At 34.7% G+C, this 18018-nt stretch overlaps 1 protein-coding gene across 5 annotated transcripts in view; it reads right to left on the reverse strand.

The window, feature by feature from the left end:
• unc-13 overlaps window positions 1-18018 on the reverse strand; it is a 762035-nt gene that overhangs the window by 100557 nt on the left and 643460 nt on the right. For 3 of the 5 annotated variants that reach the window (XM_069816080.1, XM_069816082.1, XM_069816078.1), the window contains exon 8: window positions 12068-12174. In XM_069816080.1, the coding sequence (XP_069672181.1) occupies window positions 12068-12174 (107 nt within the window). Of the gene's footprint in view, window positions 1-2792; window positions 2900-12067; window positions 12175-18018 lie in introns of all 5 variants that reach the window. The other 2 variants (XM_069816083.1, XM_069816079.1) reach the window with 1 other exon arrangement.

Genomic DNA, 18018 nt, shown 5'->3' on the forward strand with positions numbered 1-18018 from the left:
TTTAGGGATCATTCCGGCATCTTTCTTAACGTCACGGAAAATCAGAAGCTATTCGTGGCTCAGATTCTTATTAGAGAAGAAGGAACTTACTTAAAATCTCAGACTCAAGTCTCAATAATTGAGAGTGAACGAATTAAGGATTTAGTCCTGCAATTGAGGTGCTTCGAGGACCGTGCTCAGCGATAGACTATTCCATCATGTGTGTTCTAATAAGTTACGTTCTCTTTTCGGTTTTACCCCTTCAAAATGATCAAAGTGTCTGTTTGGTACTACATATTCCGCACATGTGGCAAAAGCCTTAAACCTCATAAACATATAACATCCAGTCTAAGATCCAGTGAAGGAGCATGAAATCACATGTAAATTTTTCGTAAATTCCCCTCTCTCCAACTTTCTCTCTTGTCACTGTCACTGAGTGGTTGATATCGCGCCCTGAGTCTTTTGTCCCGGTAGAAAGACCCTATACAACTTACTTGACAGGAGACCTGTCTTGAACACAATTCGATTCTAAATTTTATGAAGAGAGCAGTCTGTCATCTCGATCTAATGCCATTAAAGTTCGTAATATACGCACTACCGACTAATCCTCAGGGTTTTTAAAGATTATTCAAATACCGTAATGTAATAAGACAGTAATAACGAAAGAATAGATAGCGAGGGTAACAAAACTGCTTTGAGCAATTTTGCTTCGAAGGCAGTTCTGTTTATCAAGCATTTCTCAGGAAAATCCGCGGATCGAAAACGATCTCTTTAGTTAAAAAATTGAACTTAGTGAACTACGTCTGAACCTCAAATTAGTTAAATGAGCAGACGTGCTATAGATTGAAATTTATTTATTGCTAGTGAAGTACGACCTTCACAAATGTATCTACACCCGTCATAAAGTGAACATCCGAATGAAAATGATATCTTATGTATTGATGTCGTAAGTAGCTAGCTCTAAGAGGCTAACAAACAACTGAGAACAGAGGGTAAGATACTATAGTGAAACAGTGCCAGGTTATTTACGAGATCCCTTGAATTGCGCGGAACGTGTTTCTTCTTGGTGGCAAATGCCATCTGTCAACTGACGGAATAACGAAAGTGATCGTATTGCTCTGTAATCAACTTTAGGAACTTCTTAGACAATGATGTCAGATTTTACATGAGGGGGAAAAGTTACAATTTTTCTTTCATTGTAGGTCGAGTAGAGATATTTCACGGAATAAACGTGATTATTTCTAAAACAACAATGGTATGAAAAAGGGGACTAAATATTGCAATAAAAATTAAAAAAAAAAAAAACAGATTATGCTGTCTGGAGGAAAAATATGGTAACAAAGGATCGAGTTACTAGGTCATAGTTTTCATCTGAGGTTTAATAATTTCGTTTTATTAAGTGGTAGCCAAATATCGGAAAGATTTAAGTTGGATTGGCTAATAAAGTCATCTGAATTGACTATGAATGTAAGTTACTTTATTTTCCTTGTTTTTCATCGGAGGAGAAAGAAGGTAGATCCAATCTTTGAAACATTACGAGCTTCTGCGTGTATACACTTCACTAGCAGTAGGTAATATCTAAGCTACTTCCTTATGAATAATCCATAATTGTATTTCATTTGCTCTATTTTATAACGATTCTAAAATCTGAAGTCTGTTTACGCTAAGAAAGTGGGGATCTTTGTTATTGAGCAAGCTGACGAAGATTACGCGTTCCTCCTTTTATTTTTACTTGAATATGTTAGTAAGAGCGGTTATAGCATTCTGGTCATCCATGAATCCATAGCATAAGCTCTTCCATTTATAAGTGTGAAAAGAATACTTGACTGTCGAAAAGAATAATTGCTCATTACAGAAGACGACCGTTCAATTTACAAACTATTTGCATGCTATTATTAAAAACCCTTTACTTTTGCGAATATGCTTCTCTCCCCTTAAAGAATAACACATTCCCACCCTTTTATTTTAGGCGTGTTATATTTCTTATTTTTCCCAGCAACAGTTAAATAAAACTTCTTTGGGAGCCATAATTCCTTCATACGCAATGCATGTTATATTCACTGAGGTATATTATTTAAATTAATGATATATATAGAGACGTGTTCCCTTATGCGTATTCGTACTTCAAGTTACAAACACACAAAGCTTAGGGTTACACAGAAACAAAGCTTAAATTATGAACACATTTTACTACACAAAGCTTTACGGTTAAATAGAAAATATCCACTAAATTTCTGTACAATGTGTATAAAAATAAATATCCCGAAGCAACGAGAAACAATTGGCGACTTTTAAAAATATACTCCAACATTGCTTATGCTGAATATATTCTGTCGTAATTACACATACAAAGAGTGGGTTAATAGTTGGAAATAATGAAAGCAGTCTAGAAGACGTCTATTATGTACAGCTTTCTGTTGCTTGTAAATGAGAAGGGTAATATACCTAAAGCATTTCCCAAAAAAATCTACAAGTTCACAAGAACAAATAGACAGAGAAGAATGGTATGTACAAGAGAAAGAGAAAAAAGAAGTAGGCTTAGAGAAGAATTAAGAGTGAATATACCTAAAAAGTGTACAGTAAGTAAGAAAAGGGCATTTTCTATCGTGAAGTATTACATTGAGTAGGTGGTGGCTTTGCTAGTGAAGAAGAATGAAATTGCAAGTCCTTATTGATTTCTTTCCATGTAAAAATAATAAACAAGAGATATAAGAAGTGCAGGTTTCATGACTTTCTCTGTCTCAACGATTTGCTTTGCTCTTTGGTTAGAAAAGTGGTTGCAGCATGATCTCTGTCTCTGTAGGCCATGATACCTGTGATTGCGATCTTGCAAGACCATTTGGATGTTCCTTCTAATACGATTTCTTCAGCCTGTTCGATTGAATCAATGTGTGTGTCGGGATCCACTGAAAAGGTGTTTCTGTGGAAATATAAAAAAATACACACCAAAGAACAACACCACATCAAGTACAGAAATCAAACAAAGGAGGGAAAGCGAAGCATTCATAAGGGGGCTGTGAGGGGGAGAGGGTGTGTGTAGTACGTCTTGAAGGGAATGTGAATGGGGTCAATATATAAGAGGTCAAGACGCTTTTATGCCAGACACTCGCAACAAGTAGACCGGTCGCAATTCGAAACAACAGTCGAATCTTAGTTACAGTGCAAGAGAAATGTATGTTAACCCCAAAACTTTAATTTTGGTGAAGAATCAGACGAATTTTATTTAATGTGAGTGAACAATATTAACATTGCGCTTTCAGGTAAAGCTCCCTGTGAAGGAGACTAGAATAATTTCAAAGAAAAATTTGTTCCGGGGCCGGGCAACGATCCCGAAATCTTTGGCTGAACGTACCAATGCTCTACCGAATGAGCTACCCAGGAACTTCACCCGACGCCGTCTCAATTTCTCCCTTTATGTCAACATAACTCGAGTGTGCCGACAAGACGCCAGAAACCCACATCGAAAGCACACAAACTCTGTGTGACTTGAAATTGTGGTTTTCTGTTAACGTACCTACAGTAACGTTATGCTATGCAAATCTAGCTTTCAGGTAAAGCTCACTGTGAAGAAGACTTGAATAATTCCAAGGGAATGTTGATATTGAAATTATTCAATATCAACATTATTTTACAGTGTACGAGCAATACAAATTACACAACCATAATCATAATCCGTGACAAATATTAGACATAGTAATCATTTTCTTAGTGAATAAATTAATGTAGTCTGTCAAACGATTTAGAGAGCTTAATAGATTTATTTTCTTTCTCTTTCGGCAGTAATCTAAATTTTATAACTAATCCGTTTTCATTAATTCGGTCTACAATTAATTAACTATATAATTAGTTAGTTATCTTCTTCACTTTATCAGCCATTATCTCATTCACTCATTCATTAGTAACAAATTAATTCAGTCAGTTGCTCTTGTAACGTGTTTATTTTAATTTATGCTGGTATTTATTAACATTAACGAGAGTGAGTTGAATTAATAGTTAGTTACTGCAAATTTGCGTAATTAACTTTGTAATCTAGCAGAGCGTGTAGAGCTGTTTGAAAAATGTCTGCTATGATTCTAATGCAATACATTAAAATAAATAGATGATGTTAACTTCACGTTGTTGTACTCATGTTACGTATCTATCTGTTTAATGCACTGAATTCAACATTCGTGAAAGCGCGAAAGACTACACCATAACAATTGTGACCTACAGGTTGATTCACGAGGATTTTCCGTCCTTTATGGAGCTTATTTCCGAAGACATTATGAGCAAAAAGTCTCATATAAACATGGGCCCTATTCTCAATATTTACAGAGTTACGTTTCGTTATTGGAACGCATTGCTGTGAACGCGTGATCTTGGTCAGTGTGCAGTCAGCAGCCAGCGCGAGAGATGCGGAAATCAAAGATAGCCGTATGCAGTTACGTAGCGAGACGAGTGCCGTTCACAAGAGTGCGACCAAGTGTACTCAAGCGGACGGCGACATTTTTAAAATGTGTTGTATCTTTCCAAGACTGTAAATTAGAATTCAAAATTGAACTGCAAATAATTAAGTCGGTGGAAGTTGTGTGATTTGTAATAATTGTTGTGATAAGTGCGTAAGAATAATCGTAAGAATAATGTAATTTTCTAGTTAAAAATAGAAAAAGATGTCTGTACGAAGCAACTATGGCGTTCATAGCACATTTTTAGCGTCATAATAATTGCCAATTAAAGAAATGATACTTTCTTTCTCTATTTGTATTGTTCTTTTATCTTCAAACTAAGGAAAAAACGTATTTTACAAAGAATTTTAAATTAGTGTAACTCTCAAAATATTGGGGATAGGAACTATGTTTATATGACTTTTTTGATCAAAATGTCTTCAGAAATAAGCTGTGTAAAGAACGGTAAATCCTCGTGAATCACGCTGTATCTATAAAAGAAAATGAAGACAAATAATTTGAACAATTGCGCTATTACGCCAGTTTTTGGAAGCAAATGACGTAAGTATTTTTACAATAGCTTACTCAGCTGATAACAGTGCATTACTCAGAATGTTTATACAGTGCGGATTGTTTAAGCCAATTGACTGAAATTCCTAAAAATGTATAGGAAAGCAATAAAGGAGTCCAGCACTTAATACAGAATGTTGCAGTAATAATATTATTACTTACACTAACGATGCATTAATAAAATCCAATATTTGTAGCAAATATACATAATAATCGTAATTATATACAGGATAAATCAGAACTCTACCGACAAACTTTCACAGGTTGTTCAGGGATGTTGGCGGAGTATTTTGATCCAAGGAATCTATGGTCTCCGGTGACTTATTACAGAGTAATTTGTTGTTGATGTGTTTACTTGTAGCATGACGTTTGGACGGTGGTAAGATGGGTTCTAATAGATTACAATGAAAAATTAAAAAGTAATCAACTAAGTTCTGAAGTAGGTACTGTAACACAAACAATACAAAAATTACATGAGTAATGAAACAAACCTTAGAACAAAACGCATACTGGTTTGTTAAACACTTCACTGTACAGTACACTGTGTACTCTTCACTTCGTTTAAAGCAGTTGTTCAAAATGTCGATCGCCATGATCTACAGACTGTACAGCGACGCATCATGGACAGTCACATACGCTCTAGCATCCCAGGTGATTGGCGCACCTTTTCAGCGGCTGCGAGATTTCTTGCAACCTGATCCATTTCAGTGTCGACTGGAGTCTGTAGAGATAATGGCGGTCGATATTTTGAACAGCTGCTTTAAACGAAGTGAAGAGTACACAGTGTACTGTACAGTGAAGTGTTTAACAAACAAGTATGCGTTTTGTTCTAAGGTTTGTTTCATTACTCATATAATTTTTGTATTGTTTGTATTACAGTACTTACTTCAGAACTTAGTTACTTACTTTTTAATTTTTCCTTGTAATCTATCAGAACCCACCTTGTCACCGTCCAAACGACATGCTTCAAGTAAGCATATCAACAACACATTACTCAGTAATAAGTCACAGGAGACCATAGGTTTTTTGTATCAAAACACTCAGCCAACATCCCTGAACAACCTGTAAAAATTTGTTGGTAGAGTTCTGGTTCACTCTGTATATAAATGTGCAATTCGAGTCCTCTGCTATTCCAACTGATTAATCCATTTTTCCATCGAGTGCGTACACCCGATCGCTCTATAATTAGCATTTGTTTCGGATGTTAAGCTGGCTTAGTTTATATTTATTTCTCAACTCGCAAATCCCTGAAAGTTCTGTTACGGATGAAATCTTGTATTGGTTGTCTGTTATAAGATTTTATATTTTCTTTCAAAGCCAAAGTTGAATTCAATTGGCTGAAGTTCCAAAAAATATGAGAGCAAAACTCATTGAAATCTATACCTACTGAAGGAATGTTGAAACTAGACCTTTTTCCGCAGAGCGTAGGTCAGTTTTGTATCAAAAGAATATCTGGAGTTTGCAAGAGTACCTCCTAAAGTTTTGATTACATTTGCAACCTCGTATATATTTATACAAAATAAATTTCTCTTTGTACTTAATTCAGATTTGAAAAGCTACTTTCTGAAAAACAGGCACATTTATTGCCTTAATTATTTTTTTACTTTATAACTACCGTATTGAAACGTTCTTTACTTTTATGTTTAACGTTAAGTTCATGTTTCTAAATACAAACTAAATGTATCTTAATGAAGCGATTTTCTTATTTTGTAAATAATTTCGCGACTCCATTCAGCTCTTCGCACAACCCCCACGGGGATCGCGACTCCTACTTTGGGAATCACTGATCTACATGAAGCCAGTTGTATGGACCAATTTTCCTGCAGTAGGATAGTCTACGCTACACCAGCGATGAGATGAGATAACGGTGGTTTGTTGCGATGCCGCAGGGGAACCGGAGTTACCTGAGAAAACTCCTGCATTACCTGAACCACGGGCTTTTAAGTCATAAATCGAGGGTACACCGGAGATCGAACCCGGGTCCACAGGTTTACGAGTCCAGTGCTGTAGCCACTGAACCACTGCTACGGATGCAGCTTAAATATTAGTACATTTATTAGGATTTTTCCATTCATTCACTTAAGTCACATTAAGTATTTTTTTTAAATAATCACCAGTATCATGTTTTGAACATTTCTGGCATTAATAATAGTACAGGATACATGAAAGTACAATAATTAATAACTTCCGTACAAAAATATGCTGTGACATTACATTCAGTTTTGCCGCAGTTTCATTTTTCCCAACACGCGGAAGACATTGTTACTGTCTATAATAAAGGCAAGAAACACGATAACAATGGTTATTAGAGGAGAAAAATTCGTTCCGGCGCCGGGGACCGAACCCGGGTCCTTGGTTCTACTTATAAAGTGCTCTAACCACTGAGCTACGCTGAAGTTCAATCCATAGCACCGGATCGAATCTCTTTCCTCAAGTGTTTTCCCTTTGTGGCCTGGCTCCAAGTTCAACATATATGCTAACATACGTAGGCCTATATTAAGTCAACTGCCACTATACAAGGTGCGCACTCAATTGAGTGACTTGGTGGCCGAGATTCCACAGTATTATGCACTGTTGGGCGAAGAATCTACGTAAAGATTAATATTTGGTCCTACAGAATATATCTGTTATGGTAACAATGGTTATTAGATCCGGTGCTGTGGATTGAACTTCAGCGTAGCTCAGTGATTAGAGCACTTGGTACGTAGAACCAAGGACTCGAGTTCGATCCCCGGCTCCGGAACGAATTTTTCTCCTCTAATAACCATTTTTACCATAACAGATATATTCTGTAAGACAAAAAATTAATCTTTACGTAGAAAACATGATGCTAACAGAGATATGCAAGTAATTTTTAACTTCATCGTCTTCTTAATCAAGTGAAAAGACTTAAAGATTCTTGTTTTATGAAGACTGCTGCTCACAAAAAAAATTAATTTTAAGAAAAGGAGAGTGGATAGTTTATTTATAAAAAGTTTATGGAGAAGTTTTTCAATAAATTCACATCCATAAAAACAATACAAATTCAGAGACTTTTTCTGTAAATCTTTTATGGAAACCAGGGCACTGAGCTGCCTTTTACTGTATCTGGATTTGAATTTGAGTTATTTCAGTCCGCAGTAAGTTGCTTTTATACAACCAATAAACCAATATAAAATTAAAAGATCAATATATAGAACCAACTACTTGCGCCGCGGTATTGTTATGCCAGGTGCTTCGTATTGAACCGAAACCATTTCAATTCACCGAGACGTCAGACGTCCGTCTTACAGACCTGAGATTCACGGAATCTCAAGACTGAATAAACATCGCCCTCAGCGATTATTGTGCGCAACATTGTATACTATCAGAGGAATTAATGCAATGCATGTAAATCAGAAAGCTACAGTAGCACGTCAGTTCTAGCAAATGCTTGAACTTTGATATTACCTTGGTGAAGAACATTCCAACGAGCTTCAGCCTAAAATTTGCAAGCTAATGCAATAGTCAGAGATGTTTGCGAGTAAATCGTAACTCAATTAGGCCTACAAGCAAGAGTAAGCTGAGATTACTTTTTAAATTATCCAATTCCTAAATTACTTTCGTATTTCATTTACAAATTTGTGGCGCAGATGAACTTCCTACTGAAATTACGGAATATCTATCCCACGTTTTCCTTATAGACTACTTTTCTTTTGAAATGTTTTATTACCGAAGTGAAACCTCTGTGCAGGGTGCGAGCCGAACGCTATGAAACAAAATTCTGTGACGAACATTTTAAGAGGTTTTACGCGTTGTTGTTAATAAGTGATTGTGTGAGTATATAATAGTATAATTAAAGTTCTTTATGTAATGTATAGATTAGTGGAAGTAGGGCTGCTAACGGGCAATGCGTCTTCTGTGTAATGCTGTTAAGTTGTAACAGTTGTATCCAATGAGTGAAACAATTTGTTATTCGTTGTGAATTGTGAAGCATTGGAACAAGTACAAACTCCAGCTTTCATATCTTATTTCATCTGAAGAGTGTTGAGTATAAGAATGTTAAATTTAACTCTAATTTATCTTCTCTCATTGCACGAATATTTAAAGCGATTCCTTTGCATTTATAGCTTAAGAAGTTTCTTCTACTTCTGCCGCGCGTAAAAATTACACATTCATTCATCATCATCATCATCATCATCATCATCATCATCATCATCATCATCATCATCATCATCATCATCGTTCAAGGTGCCTGTTCATACAACATATCTACAGAAAATCCTGGATAACTAATACAAGTTGTACCTTTTTATCATTATTGAATTTTTCTTACCAAATGGCTAAATTTTCAGATTTAAAATATTTTTCTGGGTAGCTACACCCGATAATGAATTAATCTAAATCTTATAATACGAAGAATTTCTTTACGATAACATATGGCTTGGAAATCGCGACTTTTTGTATAGGATTATTAGTGGAAAATCCCGGCTCTATATATGATTATTGGTATTTTCGTCTTTTATATATTTTATTTATGTATGTTTTTCTTGATTTATTTTTACGAAGAATTTTACTGCTGTTTACTGTTATTGTTTGTACGTTTTCCTGTTTCCAGATATTGATTTATTTTGTTAGTTTTATGCATTGAGTTCTATTGATAACATTATTATTGTTATTAGTTTCAAATACGCATATACATAACTTTATATAAACATTTCATATAATATCACAATAAAACGCAGAGGAAATATAAAAAATTCAATTTTAGATAGCCTTATTTTAGGTCGGAATGGTATAAAAACTAGTTTTAAGTCAGCAGAACTGTACCTTATATATACGTTTGGTAACTTACATCCATTACATTCTACATTTTGAATAAATTTGTATAAAGTGCTGAGGAAATTTTAGACGCGATTTTTTAAAACTCGAATAATTCATAAGATGATAATGGAACGCGATAGCATTGTGTAAAATATTATAAACAGGTGATTGTATATGCATATATAAATACATTATTTTTGTTCATTAATGTCAATGCTGCGGAATTATTCTTGTTTTACATTATTTGGAGAAACAGCAAATAGGACATAATTGAAAAATCCGTGAATAGTTTCCTTTTAATTAAATTCACTAACTGAAAAGCGATTACATTAATACGAGAGACTATAATAATAACAACAATAATATTTCAGGAAATATGGATTTCATTAGACAATATTTTCTTCTTTATTTATTTAATCCTTCCCTTATTTAATTTTTTTATTTATTGATTTATTTCTTCATTTCATTATTCTTTCATTCATTCATTCATTCATTCATTCATTCATTCATTCATTCATTCATTCATTCATTCATTCATTCATTCATTCATTCATTTCTTTCACTTATTTATTTATACTTACTTACAAATGACTTTTAAGGAACCGGAAGGTTCATTGCCTCCCTCACATAAGCCCATCGGTCCCTTTCCTGTGCAAGATTAATCCATTCTCTATCATCATATCCCACCTCCCTCAAATCCAACTTATTTATTTATTCTTTCATTTATTATTGTATTATATATAATTATATACAGTATATATATATTCTAGTGGTCTTACTAATAAAAACTCTATATACAGACTTTTAACTGTCTTATACAACGAGTAGCTCGTTTATAAGTCGTCGTGTGTAAATTCCTTACTAATAAACACTACACGTCGTGCATAACAGTATAACTGTTACACAGCTACGTCATAGTTTCGTCATTACTTCATTACGAAAGGTAATAAATTATCCGAGGTTCTCTATTGCATCCGGTAGAGCGCTCTAAGTATCGATTGTACAACTGGCTCAGATCGATTACCACGCTATATTTTGGTCAAAGAGTACAAACTGCAGCAATATTATTCTAATTATTCTGTGCTCTTTGATTTGTTCTTCTGTGGTTACAATGCAACCATCATCATAAAATGACAGTCGATACGAACAGCTGTTAGAGGGGGCGGTCATTTTTTCTCTATATACAACGCTTAAACAAGGGGTTTCGTGTATATAACTACTGCAAAGCAATCCCATTGTATAGTTACAGACTGTTTATACATCCATCGCTTATGCATGGTTTATTATTAATGTTTTCTGTCTCAATTCTGCGCAAGTTTCGAATAAAAACTAAACACGGTTTATTAGTAAGATCGCAGGACTCCAGAAATTATGTCGCTTATAAAAATTGTATTTAATACTTGTTATGCAACATCCTGCATGAAGTTCTGTACTTATTTAAGATCACAAAAGAAAGTTCCATCAAGACGGCTCTCGCAAGATGTAAGTATTGGATAAATGATACGAAATAGACATTCTGGGCGTGAACTACTCCCTTCGTGTGGGAATCACCATAATCTTGAGTCTGTGGTACAAATTTATACCCACAATATCTTAGTTATCTGATCGTACAACATACATTTAGGACACGATATCCCGTTTTTCCCCTCGTGCACACACTGTAAATGTTTGGAGTTGCGCGGCTCCGTCGACATGCAAGCATCTTGACCTCGATGTAAGTGAGCGGCAGGGAGTTGAAGGGTATAACACATTCCATTCAAAACACTCGCTGGGAAAGCACGGCGTTACGGGGTATGTAGTGAGAACCACTTATTGCAAGCCAGACCACAGGCTAGCAGTTCCCGCACAAATATAATAATAATCAAAAAGAAAAGCAATAATTTAGTCGGAATTTTCCAACTTTACAGACTGTTGCCGCTCAGAGCTTCCTGGAATGCATCGCAGAATTCCAAGGAGTACAACAGAGAATGGGAACGTAATTAAAATTCCACAGGCAACAGCTTTTAACTCTCTGTTTTCGCAGTGAATTTGTGGTTATGTTTATGCTCTCGTTATTATTGCTGAAAATTCTTGTATTGGACATCCCCGGGAATGTTCTGTATGTCATAATAATGGTCCGAAATAGCGGGAATTGGGAGTGCGGTACGTGCTGGCCTCTGTGGCGGGCATGCTCGATAAGGAGCCTCCACATCATGGTTACCTTCTTCCCCTCATGCTGTTTGCTGGAAAAAGGAGGGTCAGCATTTTGTTTTGGTAAAAAGAGAAGATATATCTTCTCTTTTTTGGTTAAGTTGGTAATATTTCAAACAAACCTGTGATGGCTATTTTGGCCGACCACTTGCTGGTTCCGTCTAAAACGGACTGTTTCACAGCTTTCATGTGTCCAATGTGACTTTTTTCTTCAACTCCAAATACCGACCTGTGATATACGGGGAGAATAAAACAAGGTTTCTTGTTAAGATAATTAGAAAGGATGTTGTAATTAAGGAAAGGTACCACCACGCTACGCTGAAGTTTTTGTATTAGAAATTCAGTTGGCAATATGAAATTGTAAATTGTGTATTAATCATTAATTCCTTACAATAATACTAATTAAAAATGATATTTTTTATTCTTGGAAAATTAATTTAGTGTGTTTTATTAATGTTTAACATATTCAAAATAAAATTATTCAGAAAAAAAATGTTAAAATTTTACTAAATCTATTAATTTCTTAGAACAGAAAAACTAATACAAATTTATTTAGCTTTTAATACTAATAAAAATTTAAAATAGGACTTTACCTTCATGCTGGTGGGTTTTGTTGCAAAAGACTTCTTCATTACACACTAGAGATTACAATACGAACTTAAAAGAAAATAATACTCAAGGAAATAATCATCTTACAAAATAAATCTTGGATATTATGCAAAAATCTGAGAAATATAGCGGAGACAATATGCGTTTTGTTGTAGAAGTGTTACGATAGGAATTATACGGCATTGGATATTAATACTGCAGGGTTTACGAAGGATGTGTCAAGGAGAGGATGCGATTCTAGGTCAGATATAATGTATAGGGCGTTCTAGTTATGTCAAGCTAGAAGCCCTCTATTAATCACAGCATAGTATGTCGCTTCGCATGTGTACGGGATAAACAGAATGTACAAAACACATGAAAATAAAGAACTTTAGATTTATTATAGGTTTCTAAAGAACAGTAATAAATTATGAGATCCATATAAATAATATTAAATTGTAAGAAGTGCTGCTGTATGAACGTATCTTATTAGGCACACAAACAAAGCATGTTGTCTAATAAATTTGGAAGGAAAAATTAATTTTTGTTTATAAAAACAATAATGTTTGGTAATAAAAAATTGTCCTTGTCTAAATTTAATTTAATCAATGTAAGTTACACAAAATAAAATCAAATTTAAAATAAAATTATGAAACCTGAAAGAAATATTGAGTCAAAACAACAATGCACATTATGGTAAATATATTAATGTAATCAACATTTTCATGCAATAAACCACAATGCGAGCATTATAACATTTTATTAATTACGGATTTGATTTTATATACAATGTAGTATTTAATCTATCAGTAACGATTAAAAATACCATACTTTTTACGCATTTTATCAGTGACATGACGAAATACAAATTTTCTTTCGAAGTTATTAGATAAAGTTAAGCATGTCTTTATCATACAGTGTTCCATATATTAATTAAACACTCTTACTACATTGAATAAGTTCTCTGTAACATTTTTGTGAGATTCATATTTGAATGCTATTTACCTTGTTAAAATACCATTTTATGTCTGACGAATAATATGTAATAAAAATGTGTATTATTCCTGCACACATAATCATTATTGCCATTTACATCTTGTATTCATCTGATCCACTGTAGTCTCAATACATTCATGCCATCTTTCCAAGCGTATTCCGAAAGATCATCTTTTCTCCCAGTTCGTAATTCAAATTTGTTTTTTTCTGCGAAAGTGCGGAAATATATATTTCCTGACAACACAACTAACATTCCCTACATTCAGCGCGGAAAATTTTTTTCGCACACTACAGTCATCTCTCCTAAATGAAATATTAAACACTTCACACTTATATGCAATAGATTATCCACCAACCACGTCTGGTGGTGTGTCCATAAACTCGTCTTGCTTCTCGTCTTCAAAATTCACAATTCAGAACGACTTAAATATTGAAACATTAAGCATATAAAATGTAGTCCAAACTGAATACCTGTTTATATCAACAATGGAGTCTTATAGGCCCACCAAGTCTTATTACTGACTAGCGATGAGGTCGCTGCTGTCGCTACAAACAGGAAACATGCAACGAGCTAAGTAGTTCGGACTCCTGCCGTCGGTAATCGGAACTTGGCTGGTCTATACTAGTGTCTTGGCAACAAATCTGATGACGTAGAACGTAGATGAAAACACGTTTTAACCTTTTTAAAAATATTTTCAATTGCAATTAATTAATTACATTTAATTATACAGTAATATTTTCGTTGAAAAAATAACGTGTAACATACTTGCGGGAAGAATAATTGCAAAAAGTCGCTTGCGCTCGCGCTCCAAATTTCATATTCGTTTAGCAATGAACCCCTTTCCGCACTACGTAGTATTACAATATACTATTTTCTATCTCCATTCCAACATTCATTTAGTGTGAATTTTCCATTTACGTCTATAAAAAGTGGCGCTTAGCATCGACTATAGTCTTTCTAATTTTCTTCATTCCTTTTTTGTTTTTGTTTTTGTTTTTTTTTTTGTTAAAGTTATACGACACGATATTTTTCACATGGAATTAGTTTTGCTAGCTATAATCCTCTGCTTATATTTGTTTCTGTTTTTCGATGCTTCGCTTTAATAGTGTTAATATTTCCTGCTTCGATTTTAGGTGTGAAATGAACCAAAAGTGAACCTTGTACATCCCAAAACCCAGGGTGAGCAAATTATCTCCCGACCAGAAAGCGCCAAATGTGGTTATCGGCGGGCGTGCTCCCACATGCTGACTGCAAAAGCAGAACAGTATTGGTGATTCAACTTGTAAAATACAGTATCTCATTTTACAAGGAAACTTCGCATCATTCCGCCGCCGACCGACTTCCTGTTCTCCCGACCGCAGAGTGGGAAGCCAGTTCTACAAAACATCCCAGCAGTTTGTTGCTTCTGAGAATTGTACCAGAACATGTGTGTGTGTGTGTGACTGTTGCTTGTGTAATAAGTAATCGACTGGAAAATGATTATATGGTTGAATAGAAAATATATTTGGTAGAATGTTACATGAAAAAAGGACATAGTTTACCGAAATAATTCCCAAAATAACACGTGTAATACAGTCTATTAACGAAGCGGAATTACAGAAAGTGGCAAATAATTTGCCTAAACGATGTGAGGCATGTCTTACTGCGGAAGGAGGTATTTTGAACAATATCTGAAATAAATGGTGAATAATAAACCTGTATACATGTATTTTTAATAATAATTTAAATCCGTGTACTTAGTGTATTTTGTAGTTGCTAAATGTCTTGAATTGCCGGTAGTAACGGAACACGCCCCCCGCCGGTTGAAGCGTGACATGCAGGAAAGTGTATGCCGGGGTTCCGCTGTAATCTATTTTCCTCGTAAAATGAGAACTCTCTATTATTAAATAAATGTATAGTTAAAACGTCGTTTACGAAACGAGATTCTGAAACTGTTTGCATTCTGTCTCACTTTTATCTTCGGGTAACTTTAAATGACAAAACGTATAAAATCACTCAAATGTTCTAAGAGAACTTAAAAATGGTACATACATTTCTCAAATAGTTGCAAAAGGTGTGATGCAAAGATGTTTGAAACAGGAATATAAACACTTTTAAACTCTACATTTTTAATTTGTGTGAGCAAATGACGTAGTAACTCCTCATATTTATTAATAGTGGGCGGAAAAATGTGCGTTACCACGCGATACAGGTTAGTTTGGTCTGAAGTATGGATAACGTCACAGGTACAAGCGTAGAACATAAATGCACTACGAGAGGGCGGCAGTACAAGTAGGAACCAACAAATGACTTTCAGTGTCAACTTCTAGTCGTATGGGGAAGGAAGCCAGGTGTTTACAATATTGTTTATTGTCTTTGTGCAGGTAGAGTTGTGTAAAAGTGATTTAAAATACCTAAGTCGAAGGATTTGGAATTAAACAGTCTAAGAAATAAATACGGAAGAGAGATTTTGATCCCGCAAGGAGAAAATATTTTCTGTGCCGTGCGCAAATGTAAAATTAAAACATTTTGGAAATATTACATAGAGCGGCATTATAACAGCAAGAAACATACCGAAAACGTACCAAGGTTCTTCGATATCAAGTAATAAAAACATACACGATCTGAATTTAATGTCGATTTATGTAATATAATGATTTCTGCAAATATTCCGTTCAAGAAACTTAATAATCCATATTTTATAGGTGAAAAGGCGAAAGAAAAATTCCACAAATTCTGCAAAAAAAATACCGGTTATATAGTTAGGTCCTATGTGTAACATTTTGAGTGAAGGAGAAAACGACGATATTACGGCGCTTTTTCATTTGCACCTCTAACATTTTGTGACACGGAAAGAAGCTTTTCGATGTTGAAAAACTGTTTGAATGAGAGACGTCGAACTTTCTCTTTCGATAATTTATGAATGTATATTGTGGTTCAGTGTAATGCATCCTTTAATCATCCAAGCGGTGGCAGTTAACATTTGAGGTAAGTTTTTAAATCATCATAACTATATTACAACTTCATTCCAGTATTTATAGATCGATTGAATGGAGTGGTGAGGTTCTCATTAACAGACTGTACTCTCTTACCCTGTTTAGCCTACGTGAGTGAATGACAACAGTATAGTCCGTTGACAGTGAACTTAAGGCATAACGCACATTTTTCCGCCCTTTATTTGTTAATATTTTACATTAACAGATTGTGGTTTGTCAATCATCGACATTGCGTAATAATTATGTACCTGCTTTTGGACGGAAGATAAATTGTTCATCCTGTAGTATTATCATCAAAGGAGAAGGCTGAGTTTTGTAAATTTTTTATGTTGGTGAATACGAATTTTTCTATAATTACTGAGTTATTTCACTTACTCTTTAGTTCAGCTTAATGGATCCATGTCTAATATGCTAATGATAGCCAAAACAATCATACAAGAAATTACTTTTCTCATGACGTTCTAAATGCTTTTAAGTTTCCAACTGTTTTATTTGTGTGCTTCTACTATTTAAAATTCATTTACTATTCATGCAGTCTCTCTTAATTCGATCTTTATTGTTTCTTTTCAACTTCAAAAGCTGTTCAGAGACGATGAAATAATGATACGCTAATAATGGAGAAATTGTAGAAGAAAGCGAAGGAATCATGTAATACCTACGAAGTACAATTCTCTCATACGTGCTCGAGATTGAATCTATGCACGTTTTTGTAGGAAGCTATCCTCTAACTTGACTGTGGTTGGGTTGAATGTAATGAATCTTTTACCAGTTCCGGTAAATAAATGGACTATACGATTCAAAGTAATACATTTAGATCGTGTTATGTAACGCTCTCTGCTATGATAAATGTGAGGTTAGCATGTCTCTAATGTGAACCTCAGCACGTTCCAATTATTCTTTCTTCTTTTTTTAATAAAAATGAAATGTTCCAGTATTGCTCAAGAGCAACAGTAGAGTCTCTGTTTCTCCAATGAAAATAAATATGAAAACTGACAAAAATTCGTATAATAATTGCTACAAGAAGCTTACATTAAACACAAAAGATCCAGGACAACTAAAGGAAGATATCAATGTAGGAGTCGCACACAATGTCTATTTTCGTCAATTTTATTTAGTAACAAAATTATTATTGAGGCCCGCAATTTCCAAATATTTCGTTGCGTGTTACAGTAGCTTCCGGTTGCATTTAAATCAGCTCATGCTAAGGGAAATTTGTATCACGATATGACATTGGGTGGCAATATTGTAACGCATTATACTACTTCCCACTTCACATTCGCTTGTTGCACATCGACATGACATAATGTTGTGTTTCTGGATGACTACTGCTTTATTGTCGCTTTCAAAGCGTACCTATTAGAGATGAACAAAACTGCCGCTCTCGTTCGCTGTGTTCGTTGCATTTGTCTTTCGAGTCTCGTCTCGTCATTCTCGTGCGCTTCGAGTCTCGCTCATCATTCTCGAAATAACATTTGGTCGGCGTGAAAAGATTTCGTAACTTTGAATAACATAC

Source organism: Periplaneta americana, chromosome 17 (genome assembly GCF_040183065.1).
Source record: "Periplaneta americana isolate PAMFEO1 chromosome 17, P.americana_PAMFEO1_priV1, whole genome shotgun sequence".
Taxonomy (NCBI): domain Eukaryota; kingdom Metazoa; phylum Arthropoda; class Insecta; order Blattodea; family Blattidae; genus Periplaneta; species Periplaneta americana.